The sequence below is a fragment of the Achroia grisella genome, unplaced genomic scaffold (genome assembly GCF_030625045.1).
Source record: "Achroia grisella isolate CSIRO2021 unplaced genomic scaffold, CSIRO_AGI_Agris_v1 utg903, whole genome shotgun sequence".
NCBI lineage: Eukaryota > Metazoa > Arthropoda > Insecta > Lepidoptera > Pyralidae > Achroia > Achroia grisella.
Window position 1 is genome coordinate 2,470,494 of NW_026713061.1, and position 15,478 is coordinate 2,485,971.

The following is a 15,478-nucleotide window of genomic DNA, read 5'->3' on the forward strand; positions in this document are numbered from 1 at the left end:
AAAATACTATGTACTTCCAAACTAAACAGAACTTGTATCGATATAATTAAATACATTATTTTTACTTAAATACGTAGATAATACCCAGACTTTTTATTGAAAAAGGATCATATTTCCGAATACTAATAGAACGCGACAATCCTAACTGCGACTATTAGAAGTTAGACTACTTAGAACCACTAGACCTCCGAGGCCATAGAACAGAGAAGAGCTTATGTATTTAATGTCAGTCCATCTCGACTGTAAAGTCGACATCTGCGTGTTGCGTCAGGCCTTAGATAAAGAAGGGCTCGTATATTGTCAACCGTCGGCGTCCGCGTCGTCAGCGTCACAATCCCGACCAGGGTTACCAACCTTAAAACTCTTAGCCTCGTTCGAAGAAATAAATAATCTCATATATTAGCTTGATTTGGCTCGTAATATATAGTATTTGGCCCGAATTATGTCGGTCAGTCTCGTACCAAGTTATGATGATGAAAAATCCTCATATAAAAGTCAATTGTACAACGAATCTTGTATGGTTGGCATCCCTATTCCCGACATGATCCTTTCTGCGTCGCGCTGCCGCCGCGCCTGCGCGACCGGTTCCATCGCGATCGTTCACCCGCGCACCTCTTACTTCCCGACGGTTGCAAAATACCAACCAAATTTCATTAATTTTTTTATACCCGTGTATGTACTCCATTGTCTTCATTTAAAGCCCGAGCATGGTTGTCAACCTTGAAACATTTAGCCCTTGTAGAGCCTTGAAAGAACTAAAACAAATCGTACACTGCGTCTGCGTCTGCGTAATATGACTCTCTAATCTCGTACAACTAAAATGACATAGGGACAACGTACATTTGGCATCACTCTAACCCAAAACAAAAATGAATTAGTACAATCTGTACGACCACCACAGTATCGTTAACATCTAGACAAGAATATTTTTATCATTAAAATATATAATACTGCACTAATCGACAGTTTTAATGATGATGTAAAGGACGCGATCAGTCGATTGTGTCGATGGAGTTTGAGATTGTTCGCCATGGTATTGAAACAGGGCAGGGCTGCCAACCTTAAGAGCTTTCACCGGGTACAAAATAATTTCAAAATTTCGTACATCGGTTCTCTTATTTCATATATCGTCATATGTTGTGACGATAGTATTTATCAGCATATGTAGATTAAATCTAAACTGAGTTGAAGTGAAAAATTTATTCGTACAACGTGTGGTGTCTTCGAATCCTATACCGAAGATGGAAATTAAGTTCTTATGCTGGTACGGTTGGCAGCCCTGGTAGGACGAGCGTCGAGCCGACCTTGGCAGTGGCGTTGACTCGAGCGGCCTCAAATCGCAAGCAACGGTCATACAACAAATACAATATGTTGAGTTGACTTTGAAATTATAAAGATAATGTGATCCGCCACTTTAAATAAGTAATATGGTAAAATCAACGTATCGGTAGTTTGAAGCATAATGCTGGTCATTGTTTTTGGAAGGGCGTCAGTGACATAAACAGAAGGGTGTTTATGTGCTTTTCGATTCGAAGGCAACTTAAAATTTTATAGAAATGAGAAATAGAAAATAATCATTATTTAAATAAACATAAGCACTTTTGAATATTGTTTTGATTCTACTACCCATTCAAAACGTAGATTCACAAGAAGAACGAGCAAGAAACTTACGTGATGTTGTAAAAGATGTTGTTCAGAAATACATTTTAAGAATTTTAAGTAAATACAAACTGCCAAATAGCAAAGTTGACATTTGAGATACACGTTTATATAGCTACATGTATACCATATATACCTGTAATAATATTACATCAATACCTACGTTTTCTTTTGAAAGTAGGCGAGTCTTTAAATTCGATAATTATAATTTAAACGTTACAAGGTATCATTCATTATCGAGATTGAGCATTTCAAATGTTGAATATACTAACAGGTATTCGAATTCGAAAAATTTTATACTGAAGAGTTACTATCAATACGTAACGTTATGTACTTGCCTATATGTGTATTATTGCACCTCTCTATAACCACATATTTATAATGATATATGCCATTAATTTAAGATTACTAAATGAGTCTTTAGGTACTTACGAGGGACTCCTCATTGACATCATTAACGTAAAATAGTACTGTTTCCCTACATGATTTATGCTCAGTAAGGTAGAGTTTCAGAACAAGCATGTCTTCATGTGCGTCGTCCCCCATTGTAAGAGCTCGATATTAAGACTTCAAATGAAAAAATGTGTTATTGACAGATCAATTCTTTTTTGTCTGATTGTGATTGGAAAGCGGGCGCGTTTATGGAGAATTATCACATTTTTTTATTTTCACTGTGTTTAAGTTTATTGGGTAAATATTTTTTGCTTTAGATTTTTCAAATTTCTTGCCTCAGGATCCACATATGTAAGTAAAAAGAGCAACAACAATCTATCAATCTCCATTTGTATTGATTTGGTGCGAATAATATAAGAATAGTCATTCACATTTACTATATTTGAAGTCTTCGTAACATATCACAAAGTATTAATTTATTTGGCTAGATGACAAGGCCACTAAACTCACTTGGCTCGCATCTCTATACGAACATTTATAATATTAATAATGTGTATTATGTGTAGACATTATTGTTAAAATTATTTATATTTTGCTCAATAACAAGTAAATGACGTCCCAGGAAAGGGCAACAGGATATTACCGAGATAACGAAGTCAGCGCGACAGGAAAACTAGTATGTACGTAACTGTAATGAATTTATATCGCACGCTGCATAAAAAACTTTTCTTATATTCTTTATACAAATAATAAATACAATGTAAGTATATACTATATCTACAATTAATATTCAAATGTATTGGTACTAAGTTTTTAATACAACATAAATAGTTTAAAAAATCATTTGTGGCTATATTTAGAGATGACGCAATGACTAGCGATGTTTATATGTGAAAAATTGCTTGTCAGGTTGTTACTTACGTGGCTACGTGGACTGAATCAAGTTATTCCGCTTGATAATTGCAGGAAGTTTGTGCTGCTTCAAAAGAATTATATCGAAGTGTATTGGTGCCTTTAAATTCGCCAATTGTACTGTGTCACTTATCCTTTAATCATGAATGAAGATGTAGTGACATTACTAACGACCAACAAGCCATTTTACAACATTACATGGTTAAACTGCTATTGCTAAGTGAGAAATTATTCTGAAATCAAAAATAATTGATATTCTGAAAGAACAAGTTTCTCTGGCAAGAAAAAGTATTTATTTTTAAAATTTGTTAATTTATTTTGATAGCCGTAAATATTTATTGATTTATAAGGCAGTACGCAACTCAGAATAGCAACTCATGAGGCTATCATGGGCGCACCATGATTATCGTAGAAATACGGATTTTTTGGCCTAAGGCACAAGTATCTCTATTTTCATTCTCTTATATATTTGTACGAGAGCTTTTGAGCTATGGAAGTTAGTCAAAGTACTATGATGCACAAGATTAAAACCTAAATTATACTATGAGATTTTATTAGGTTTTCTATTCCTTCGTACGGGGCTAATAGTTTTAAGGTAGGTAACCCTGCACGTCACAAGGTAACGTGGCGATCATGGTGCTGTATCTAGGTAACGGCTGTCACTTATTATAAGGTGGTTTGTTATTATAGTATCAAAATTGAAAACTATCAGCCACGGCCACGTCCACGGACTAAAGGAATAGTGGAATATGTAATGTAAAGTATGTATGTATTATACAAAGCAGTTCAACAAGTATGCAGCGCAGACTGGCTGCACTTACGTATGTATGAACAGGTGGCTCTTGGTATGTGGGTGAGGGTCGATCACCACCATTTCTGCAATAAACCTATTAAAAGATAAATTCAACCATTAACAGAATACTACAAAATATTTTTTGTTGATATTACCTTTGTATCTAAAGTCCTTGTTAGGAACTTTATTCGCTTATATATTACATATTTTCAAATTGTGACCGTTAATATTTAGTTTATAGATCTTAAAAGTCATGAGATCAAATTTTGTAAGACAAATTACATTTTTATACGTAATTCGGTAATGGATACTGAAAACAAATAAAAATAATCGGAAAGACAATGACAAACTAGATCATTGCTAGTCGGATTAAAATGTTCTGAGCGAAATGTAGGCGTATCCATTGTTACGGTTAACATAATGTCGCAACTGTCGACATTGTGTTAATACATCCGAATACCCCGGCTGGGGTTACATTCGAAAGAATATTATTTTTATTTATAGAACCAGAAAATAGCGTGAATATTATGAAATAAATTGTGTATGTTCGGAAATAGAGAGACAGTTATTGTCAACAAATGACTCAGTGTTTATTTAGGGATGTAAATGACAGTTTATATTTATATTGTTTATATGTTATATTGTAGTCAATGTTTAAAAATTCCATTTAACTTATGGATATGCTATTGTATAATACGTATCTTATTACTCTACTACCTAAATGACAAATGATTTAATTGCTAGCTAGTAACGTCAAAAGTTAAAAAGGGCACATGTTAAGTCCCAACTTATTAGACGCAATTACAGTAGCTAAATACGCACTCATACATGAATGAAAAGAAACTAGCCAAAAACAAATTCAATTCAACAATTACCTTTTACTTAAGTTTATATTTAGAAATATCTATCATTGTAGTTTCAATTCACAACTGATTTAGTTTTCAGTGCAGTCCCATTTCTAAGTGAAATTTCAGTACACTTTGAAGGCGGTTGGGTTGCTTTATAAATCTACTTTTATCGATTTTTGTTATGTGTCCCGTAAGTCGAGAGGGGTGAAAACAGCCGAAACGTTGCAGATGGAGCGGGACAGAATCATCATGTTACAACAGTCTATCTCGCGAGGCCTGCACGCGGGATAGCATCGTCTTTAGAACGAATAAAATTATTATAAATAATATAATAACAGCTAAGCTTCCATTTTACTTTTTGGCTTATTAAACGCTTGGAATTAAATAAACAATTTTAAGGAAATCTTAACATAATATATTTGTGAAACCCACACCTAAGCCCTTTTTAAGATTACCTCGCACAAACCCAGAGTCAAAAATCCATACAGCGATTGTTGTTATTATAATATGTATATATTTTTCTCTGAAACCATTCAATAATAATTGTTTATACAGTAGTCGCTATCAATTTGACAACTGAGTGCGATAACTCAATCAAGTTTTGATAATTGTTCGCAATCATGGTATTAGGCGTTCAATAGGACTATATTTTTATATTATCACTTTTAGAAAATAGAATATTTTAAAGAGGCACAGACATAAAAATTTAATAAAATGAACTCACATACCTATATATATATTATAAACTTACATACAGACATTCATCATATCTGTCCCACATTGGGCTAGAAAGGAAGACAATGACACGCCGAATGCTTGGATTCAAATCAACAGCTCTGTGGGTTCTCCACAATCAATATATACAAAGTAAGTTATGAATAGTTTAGTATTCTATTTCATAGAACCTATTTAGCCTACGAACGTAGTTATAAAGCGAGTACCGACCACTACTGACATCTGAACTAATTCTCTTTAACTTTACTACTTTTATACTATTTTTACATAACCTTTTCTATTTTATGTAGTTACGCTCTTTACATTTTCTTTCAAAACAATTATTTGTGCAAACTTTCATTGTATTCATTTTCTTTGACTTTTATTCATTATCTCAACATTATACTTCTTTGTAGTAGGTTAGAGAACAATTGTTATTAAATATTATAAATTTAATTAATTTAAAGAACATTGAAATTGGCAAATGACACGTATACTATGATGACAGTTAAGGCAAATTATATACATATTTAGGTAACGATGTACAGATTATGTGTACAGATGCGAATAATATCTTTAATATGCCATGCAATAAAAGAGCAATCCAGCTACAAGTCGAGCGTGGCGCCTCGCCATATTGGATTACTACGAGGTCGTAGTGAAGCGTGAGATACCAAAGGATACTAGTAAGGTTAAGCTTTGTAATCTCACGCACAATCAATGTAAGTGGTATAATACGAAAATAAAAAAAAATTAAAAAGACGATTCTTTACTTAAAATTTTACAAAACTGAAAACGTCAATTTTATAAAAGAAATATACATTTGAGATTGATAATACAACATAATTATATAAGAGAAAACAAATACAGAGTAGACTTGTTTCAATAGTTTTACTGTACACTTATCAATATAATTTGGAAAATATCTCTGCTTGATATTTGAAGGAAATAGGCGTATGAGGAAGATCGTATCACTGAAATTATTATTATATGGGCTATATGATAGCTATGGAGTCGATCATTGTGCTCGGATCGATTTCTAATTAAAATTTTAAAAGAATGATTATCATTACCTTACTTGTAAGAAATATTATTTGTCAAAATGTTAAATTCATGCTACAATTCCCTCTTGCTGATAAAACGATAAGTCACCTATTTTAATAGCTGAGACGTTTAACGTAAAAAGGTAGTTAAATTGTAAATTTTTTTAATAAAGTGTTACATATTAGTAAAAAAATAGTTAAATATTTGGAATAAGTATAGCAAAATTATTTTTCCTTTATTTAATCCTTGGGTAGGCATATTTACTAATCAAAATCCAACTTTGATAATAACTATTAATAATTGCTTCAACCGCTATGATGTCGTCAACATAATTATCATGGTGACTCATGTCATGTGAGTTCACATATCAACTCACAGCAGTACGATGTATTTAAATAAACGTATGTTACTTTTTTATGTGACGGTACCAAACCATATGGTGCTGATGGTAGTCGACAAAGTCATGTCTATAAACGGTTTATGAAGTTTTTAGGACCGTGAAGGTTAAATAAACTGAAGTTCTATTTAATATTTCTACTTAATACTTTATGAAAGGATAATATCACTGTAGACAGTTTAGAGTATCGTTATAAAGTGACAGTTATAGAGTTAGTAATGTATATATAGAATATATCTTCTTTAAAAAAAAATACTTTTCTTCATAGTATGTCAGGATGTAATTATATTGACTGTGGATTAATTAGTAAACCTGTTTTTCCTCATTTTCAATTGCATAAGAAGCTTTCTGGCAATTACAATTGTAACTATCAACTACATCCACTTGGATGTAGTTGATAGTTACAGTCGTAAGTGCCAAAAAGCATAACAAATAGAGGCTATTATAGACTTTTCCAAACTGATGACGTAATCTAGGTAGCAGGTAGAATCAAAATCTTGCACCTGTACTCGCACTTTTGTATTTGATTAGAGATGACCTCAACGCAGATTTGTGTTTATGATTCTGTAGCGAAATCTGCAATCAAGTTGCTATTGGACACGACGAGACAAAACAAATTGGTGGCGTCTGTTTTGATTTTGTTGTACTTATAAGAAAATGTTTATTTTATATAATAGAAAATAAGATATTCTATGTCACTATTATGCTATGACTAACGCTTTGTCACGTCAAGATTTCTGACATCTAAGTTTCTAGAATGTTTTTCTTGTGGACAAAGAGCAGGTGACATGGTACGGCTCTACGTGCCCTTTTAAGCACGAAGTAAGTGATAAATCATTACGTACAAAATGACAAATCTATTTTAATATATTAATTTCGAAAATCAGTTTTTAACATGTGTATTTAACATGTGTCTAGGTATTTAACATCCAGAAACTATGTGTATGTATTACCTATCTCAAAAAATTCAATGATTCTAAGCACGTATACATGTATTAATTAAGATCAATTAGTAAATATGTAAAATGCCTACCTGCTGAACGTTTGATGCCAGTACGCACGTGGGATTCCAAGGTTAAGGCAATGCACTATGAGGGCGTTGGGCAATTGACATTCAACAGATATTTCAATACCTACCGGCCATGGAAAAAGCAGCAAGTAGCTATTGAGTACGCCAGTACCTACGTACCTGTACATTGGATACAATGTTTTCAAATTTATTAATGCTTACTCATCCATCGGAAATGTGATATTCATGATCATTGGCTGGTTATTTACGATTAATAATTGTAATTTTATTACTAAATTTTAGTTTAATACTGGATATTCAATATTTGTCATGTCTGATGCTCTAGAATGGAATATAGAAGCTGATTATAAAAGTTAAGCGTCATCGATGATTTCGACGAAACTATTTCGTTTTAAGGTAGGTACTTAAATGACGTCGACCGGACATAAGATTAGGTCGAAGACGGATGTGCCGCCATTTGCATGCGCGACGCGGGCTCATCAACAATGCGCAGAGGGGAATGGAGGACCATCTAATAATATTATTATTAGGTACATTACCAACATAGATGTTTCAAGAACGTAGGTATATGCGAATGAAATTACAGCTTCGGTAGGTAGTCTACATCTCTGTTTGTCGATCACTTTGCATGATTATTTAGAATTACGTACATACAATTATTATTAATATAGAGAAAAGTTGGGTTTTGTGGAAAGAACGCGTCTATGTACATAGTATATTGAAAAAAAAAACAGTTTATTGTATTTTTCTTCCAAATAAATTTCACATAATATGATTTTACAATTTTTTTCCGTAGTAATTGAACACCATTGTTGATATGGAGACTGCAGTGCAATGTAGTCATTTTAATTAGATTTCTTAAGACTAAATTGGACATTATAACGTCATTAAAAATCACGTATTTAGTATCTAAATGATGAGGACATTGTTCACCTCACCATTTAGATACTATGAATATTATATTTTTCTGAAAGCTACTGCTTAGGCAACTGATTGTAGAGTTGGATAATTACAATCGACCCACATCGACCCGCCTGCCTACCTGTGCCGCGTAGCAGTAACATATCTGCTATTAACTGAATAGCAAGTGTGTCCGTACACAATCTTCACCTATATTTACAGTACGTTAATACTCAGGAGTGGGGCGAAAGGTGATTGTTAGTGTTAGTAATGTGAACTGATGAGTCAATTGCTAGCAATGTTAGGTTGATCTCCACGCTGTTCTTCCTGGAAACCAACTTGATAAATTCTTGGAGAATCTGTCATGATGGACTAACTGACCTGACCTCATGCTCATCTTATCCTGCACTGCTGGTCCACCAGCGTAAACTGTTAGCGCAGGCGGGTGTAACTACCCACTATTACCCATTACAAATATAATCTTCAGGAGTTTCAAAACAATTTCGCATGAACTTGCATACTTTTGAAATTGTCATTAAAAATTGTGTAGATTATAAATAGAAATGACCTATTTCATAAAGAGCAGGATAGAATACATAAACAATTATAAAGGATATTGCAGTATGATAAAATTAATATTATATTTCCTTAGTTGGTTGAAATATCTATATTACGGGCATATAGTCATTCAAGATAAGGACGATCAAGATGTGAATACGCTGATTACCCCGAGTTATCTCCGCGATAGTGTTAGGACCGAGCGATATTTATGACGTTGGAAATGTAAGAGCTATCGAATACTGCAAAATGGTATGACCTAGAAAGTGACTTTGGTATGACATGAATGGATGACCAACATATTATATGAAAATACTCAGTTGCCTCTAAATAAACAGAGAATTTTTAGCTCCAATGGAACTTGGAAAATTTCCAATATGTTTGCACTGCACTAGAAATATTTTACGACGTTCATATCATTATTTAGTTTAAATTTGATCAACGAGCGATCGAAACGTTGACCCCTCGCAAAAGGTTATTTTTCCGACGACCTCGTGCGCTACTACAAACGTAGGAGTTAATTAGAGCTTTTTAAAGGAGAAATTAAAAAGAAATATCGATCAAAGACAAGTCAGTGTTTCATTTGTATCTAGGGCGACAGAGCGTGGCGTTGTGGGTAGCGGCTACAATCTTGGCCTCAAAGCCTGACCGGTTGCCATCTTTGGCAGCGACCGGTTTTACCAGGCCATTCTTTGTAGCTAACAGTTTACTCTCCAACTAATATTTATTTGCATCATGATTTATTTGAACATTTTTGTCGAACTGCAATTAAGTTACGCGGTGAAAGAGCCTATAAGAAAATAAAAGGTGATACCTAATTTAATAATAATTATATTTCTTTATGTATTAATAATAGCGATGGTAATAGAAATAGTAGTTATTAAAACATAGGTAAATCTATTTTTACAGATATAAAACAATAGCTACGGAATATAGATAGTATTGTATGAGTTCTTAGAAATACAATCAACATTCGTATATTTCCAAATGACTAATTTTAAATCGTAATTATGACGCAGTACACAGAATACTGTAAAATATAATACTAGTAAAATATTGGGTACGATTAAGGAAATCTTAATAAATACTCACTAATAACAAAATATCTACATTATATATATATATCTAAATATCTGGTTTGCATCCAACCATAATATCTCGAATATGGAATCTTCACCCGTATAAACCTGAGACCAAGGCGTCTAAACTCGATATACTAGCTGTAATATTAAATTAATTGCCTTCATTCTCAGTTGCTGACGTAACAAATATTGGATTTCATCATGTATGTAGTTTGGAAGGTAAATTTTCCTAAATTGTCCTCATCACTATTTATTGCACTTACATGTCTTTCTAAACAACCATTGTTTTTATCTCTCTGTGTATTATGATTTTTTTTCATTCTTTAGTTATGAGTTTAGAACATAACCGACATCAAGTAAGCATTTTTGAATTCCTATATTCTTGTTCCCGCACATTTTACGTCCATGATAGTGTTTTATTACATTGTGTTGTTTAGATAGCATGAGTGTATCATGCTGTGGTTACCGTCCCAGTTGGCGGTGGCGCCGCCGCCGACGCCGCACGCCCTTGTCGATGATGACTCACACATGCTGACAGTCATGCAGGGCGAGCGGGCGACGGCTCTGAATCACTGCACCGCGCCGAGCCATACTAATATGCATATGCACATACTGATGTCACATCGCAGGTAACAAAGTCAACCATTGTATGCTATTCACTATTGTCCAACTGAACTTTTAAAGTCTTCATAGTGATTGTTAAAACGTTATTGTTACACGCTTCGAATAGGTTCGTTTATTTAGACAAAATAGGCATAATAACTGAATTTGACTTAGTTTTTCGTGTGAGTAGGAGTTGTTGAAAGTATGTAAGTATACATGTGGTATATAGGTCAACTTTTTAGTAAGTACCACAGATACAGACTTTTTTAGTAACTGGAATGGCAAAATAGATGGTGGCATACCTGGTAATTGACGTCTACTATGTATATAAGCACTGCCATGGACTATATGTCGACGTCATCTGGCGCCCATAGCATTCCGCATGTGTTGCTTTACCGGAGAACTAGATTAAGATGGCATGTCTCCATATCCAGTAATTCCACTGCCATATTCCATTCTTTTAATTTAATTTGGGTTTAATTATTAAAAACAATGTATATTTGCAATTTAAGATAAATTATTCTAACAAATTAAATTTACCATTACTGATTCAGTACAATATGAATACTGCTTACTTATAGGTATCTATTAATAATTTTATATGTATATTGTTAACGCCATAATTTGTTTGGAAGTTCAGCCCTAAATAGAGACGATTAGGGGAGAAAATTTATTCAAATTAGAAACAGAATTAAGTAAGTATTTACACGAATGACAACCATATGGATAAATATAATTTGAAATAACGAATGTATTGTTATGCAAAATGATGGATCAGTTGAAATGTCCCTCCTAGCGCTATCTGGTGTCGTGCAATAGAAACAAAAATATTAACGGCGCGCCGCTCCGTCAAATAACGGTTTGCTTTTGGGTCGTGTCCGATTTAGCAAAAGGGTGTGTAATATGTAAGATAATGTTTATCTACTAAAATGTATTTACAGATTATAAGGAACATATTAATGAAAGTGGATTACTTATATTTTTCTACGTAAATAAGACGCTATAGACAAGTATTGGTCTTTTGTTTACTTCAATCAATATAAAATATATCTATAATAATTATTGTTTTATCCTTATCAGTATTAATGCATGCGTAAATATAATATGGCACTAACAATATGTATATAAGCGTAGACAACAAAAGTAGTACAACAAAGAGATCGGTAAGATTGTACAACCAAAATTACCAACAGGAATTAAGTCCATTGCTAATAATGTCTAATACCTATTAATGTTCGTTACAATAAGGTATTGTGTGAAATATTGAATAATGTTCTAATTGTCATTATGTAGATATATAAATACATATGTAATATTGGTAAAGAAAGTCTTTTAAGAAAGGAATAAAATATTTTATTAGCATAAAATATTTTATTCCTTTCTTAAAGCAAAACTAGGTTACATTACATCGAGCATATAGTTTGAACACATCTTGACAAGTAATAGATAACACCGTTTACCATTACTGGAGAGTAAGTCGGATATTTAAATAGGCACAAGGGTTTTAAGTGGAATATTTTATATGACGTCTATCACATAAACCCATTTATTTATTCCTATAAATAAATGACTTTAACAAAAGGGCGATAATTTAAAAACCACGAACAAATTATTAGGGTTATTAATATAACCCGCCTAGCTTTATCTGTCCATTCGGAGTACAAGTTTATATAGTTAGTCATCTAATGAATATTATTTGATGTTGTTTAGTTACTGTTGCTAGGTATTCGAATATTTTCCTTACATACAACATATTTTGTCAATTATCCTTATTTATATAATATGTATATTATAGGTAATAATTAAAGTATTATTTATTCGTATTATAGCTTGTAAGTCTAGTGTTGACTGTCCGGCTACCAGACTGCAACTAGTCTGTCGGAATTAAACAAAATTACTAACTTTACTTAATGGATTTATATTATAATTCCAAGTAACGGAAACGACATCTGCAAAATAACTCCTAATTTGATAAAAAAAAATTAAAAAAATTACATATTGGGTACTACTATCATGTCGTCGAATGCACACAAAAATGCAAGCGTTATCATGTTTGCTAAAAGATCACTGCAGGACCTAAGATTTTACAATTGCAGATAACACATTTTATAAATAATATAATTTAGTGATAAAACACAGTTAAAGATTTTAGTCTCAAAATGTGATGCGGTCGGAATTGGCAACCCATAAGAATTTATATTGGCTACTATAAATTCAACGATGTATACGTTTCATCCCAGGCTATATCTTTTGTTGGCAACAGGATATTCAGATATTAGGACAATCGGCAAGTAGATTAACGTTACGTCCAAATTAAATCAAATACTTTCTCTATATTTTATGTATACACTTACAAATGTTCTTTATGAATTGGTTGCAAACATATTAGGAAAATTAATATATTAATATAGAAAGCTATGTATTTTATAAAGATAAAGGATATCACTCACCTTTCCGTATTAATAAACTAGTAACCCTGCGGAGCGCCTCTCTAGGTGACTTCTGGAAGAACTTAGGCGTTAAGTTCGGTGGCAATGTTAGGGGTTTCCGAGCACCAGATCCTTCCCACTGAGGAGGCTGTTCAGACGCCATCTTAGATGCAGTTAGTCTATCCAAGTGCTCGATTGAAGCCGGCCTGTTGGCAAGCAGTACCAGTTAAAGCAGTGATATGATTTGTGAGCTCTGTAAACGGTTAAGTATGTGCAAAATTTAATAATTCAGAAATGGACCCTTATATTATATTGCAGAGTTAAAACGTTATGCTGCTATTTATACTAATGCCGACTTCGGCATTTAGTATAATAAACAACACAGCCAAGTCGGCAATTTCAGTATTTGCTAATTTAAAAAATAAAATTATTTGTATTGTGATTTTATCATTATCATCTGTATATATCGCAACATAGCAACCTCATTCTTGAGTAGAAATCTCTTCTTAGTTTGCATAATAAACGGATATTAAATGAATATAATATGTTTATAGATAATATTATGAATATTATCTTACAAGTTAGGATTGTTCCCCATAACGACTGGACAGCTTTGTAAGAAGTTTTGTATGTATCTTTTTTTATCTGAAGTTACAATGACATCGAGTGATAGCTAATATTGTTAGATATATTATTATTAATATTCATTATAATAAAATAAAATAAATATATAGTGATGAATGTAACCTAGCGCCGTCTCTCTGATTAATTTTTGGTTTGTAAATGATTTTTCCTTAACATGAGAGTTGTTGGTCGGCCATTATTAAACTCATGACGTATTATGTGTAATTAGGGTGTTAAACTATATGGCATACAATATGTATACTAATAGAATAGGATAGAATAAATCTTTATTGCTAACAGTGTACATTAATTAGTTTAATTTATAGGTACGTTGTATGTTCGTGCAATGCGATAAGGTAGTCATATATATAAACACACATATATAATAATTATAATGTAGCATATATGTGTACAATGTATTAACAAAGAATTTGGGAATACATATATTGTGCACCGTCGTTCGGTAAGGGTACGTCGTGTATTCTTCACCCCAACCTATCGGACGTACGCCGGTGCACGAGCGCCTCTTCACCATATTGTTGATGTATTTAACACCAAATTTCCTGATTTAGATATATTTGATTTGTCATACTTTAAATTTAAGAAAACCCTATTAGACATATTAGTTAGAAACCAGTAAATAAATAATGTATATAATAATAAGATTAACATAACATAAGTATTAACCCGTGGATATCTGTATTGGTTTTACTATTATTAATTCATATCTATATACTTATATACATACTACATTGTGAAACTGTTTGTATTCCAAATAAAATAAAATAAAATTACATAGCCAACAGAATAATATGTAATTGTTTATCTACGTTTATTTATATTTTTACTAGCGACCCATACCGGTTTCGCTTGGATGTATTATAAATCTTTAAATATCGGCTTATTCTGTACTATAAAACATATAAACCTTTCTCTTGAATTATTCTATCTATTGCAAAAAACTCAATTAAAATCCGTTGCGTAATTTAAAATATATAAGCGAACACACGGGACGGTAACTTCATTTTATACTGTATGAAGATAAGATAATTGTTATGACGTTTTTTAATAAAAAAGTGAATTTGTTTTCATTCTCCTCTGGTTTTAACATATGGAAATAGTAGTCAAACTCTTTGGTTGTAATTATTTGCAATGCAATTTTATTAAGAAATTCGAATGGTAAATGTATAAAGTCAATGTATAAAGAATTAAATAAGAGTTTTTTTGTTAATTTTAAGTTAACTCTGCAACATAGACGTTGATAATTTATCTTCTGTTAGTAATTAATGGGTGATCGTGTTTAGTTCAATTAGTGATTAATTATTATACACATTTACAATAACCGTTTCACGAGTAAACAAGTTTTAGTGATTAATCACATAGGTAAGTAACATATTTTATATTAGATACACGTAGTACACCTAATAGAGTTCGATAACTCTTTTAATATCCTCATTTGATTGGTCTGGTCGTAAGCTTATGCTTTATTAAA

The 15,478-nt window shown here is 32.4% G+C and overlaps 1 protein-coding gene across 2 annotated transcripts in view; it reads right to left on the reverse strand.

Annotated features, from left to right (window-relative positions):
* The window catches only part of LOC131853624 (uncharacterized), a 148,839-nt gene that overhangs the window by 25,997 nt on the left and 107,364 nt on the right, over nt 1–15,478 (reverse strand). For both annotated transcript variants that reach the window (XM_059204592.1, XM_059204591.1), the window contains one exon: nt 13,384–13,568. In XM_059204592.1, the coding sequence (XP_059060575.1) occupies nt 13,384–13,568 (185 nt within the window). The remainder of the gene's footprint in view (nt 1–13,383; nt 13,569–15,478) is intronic.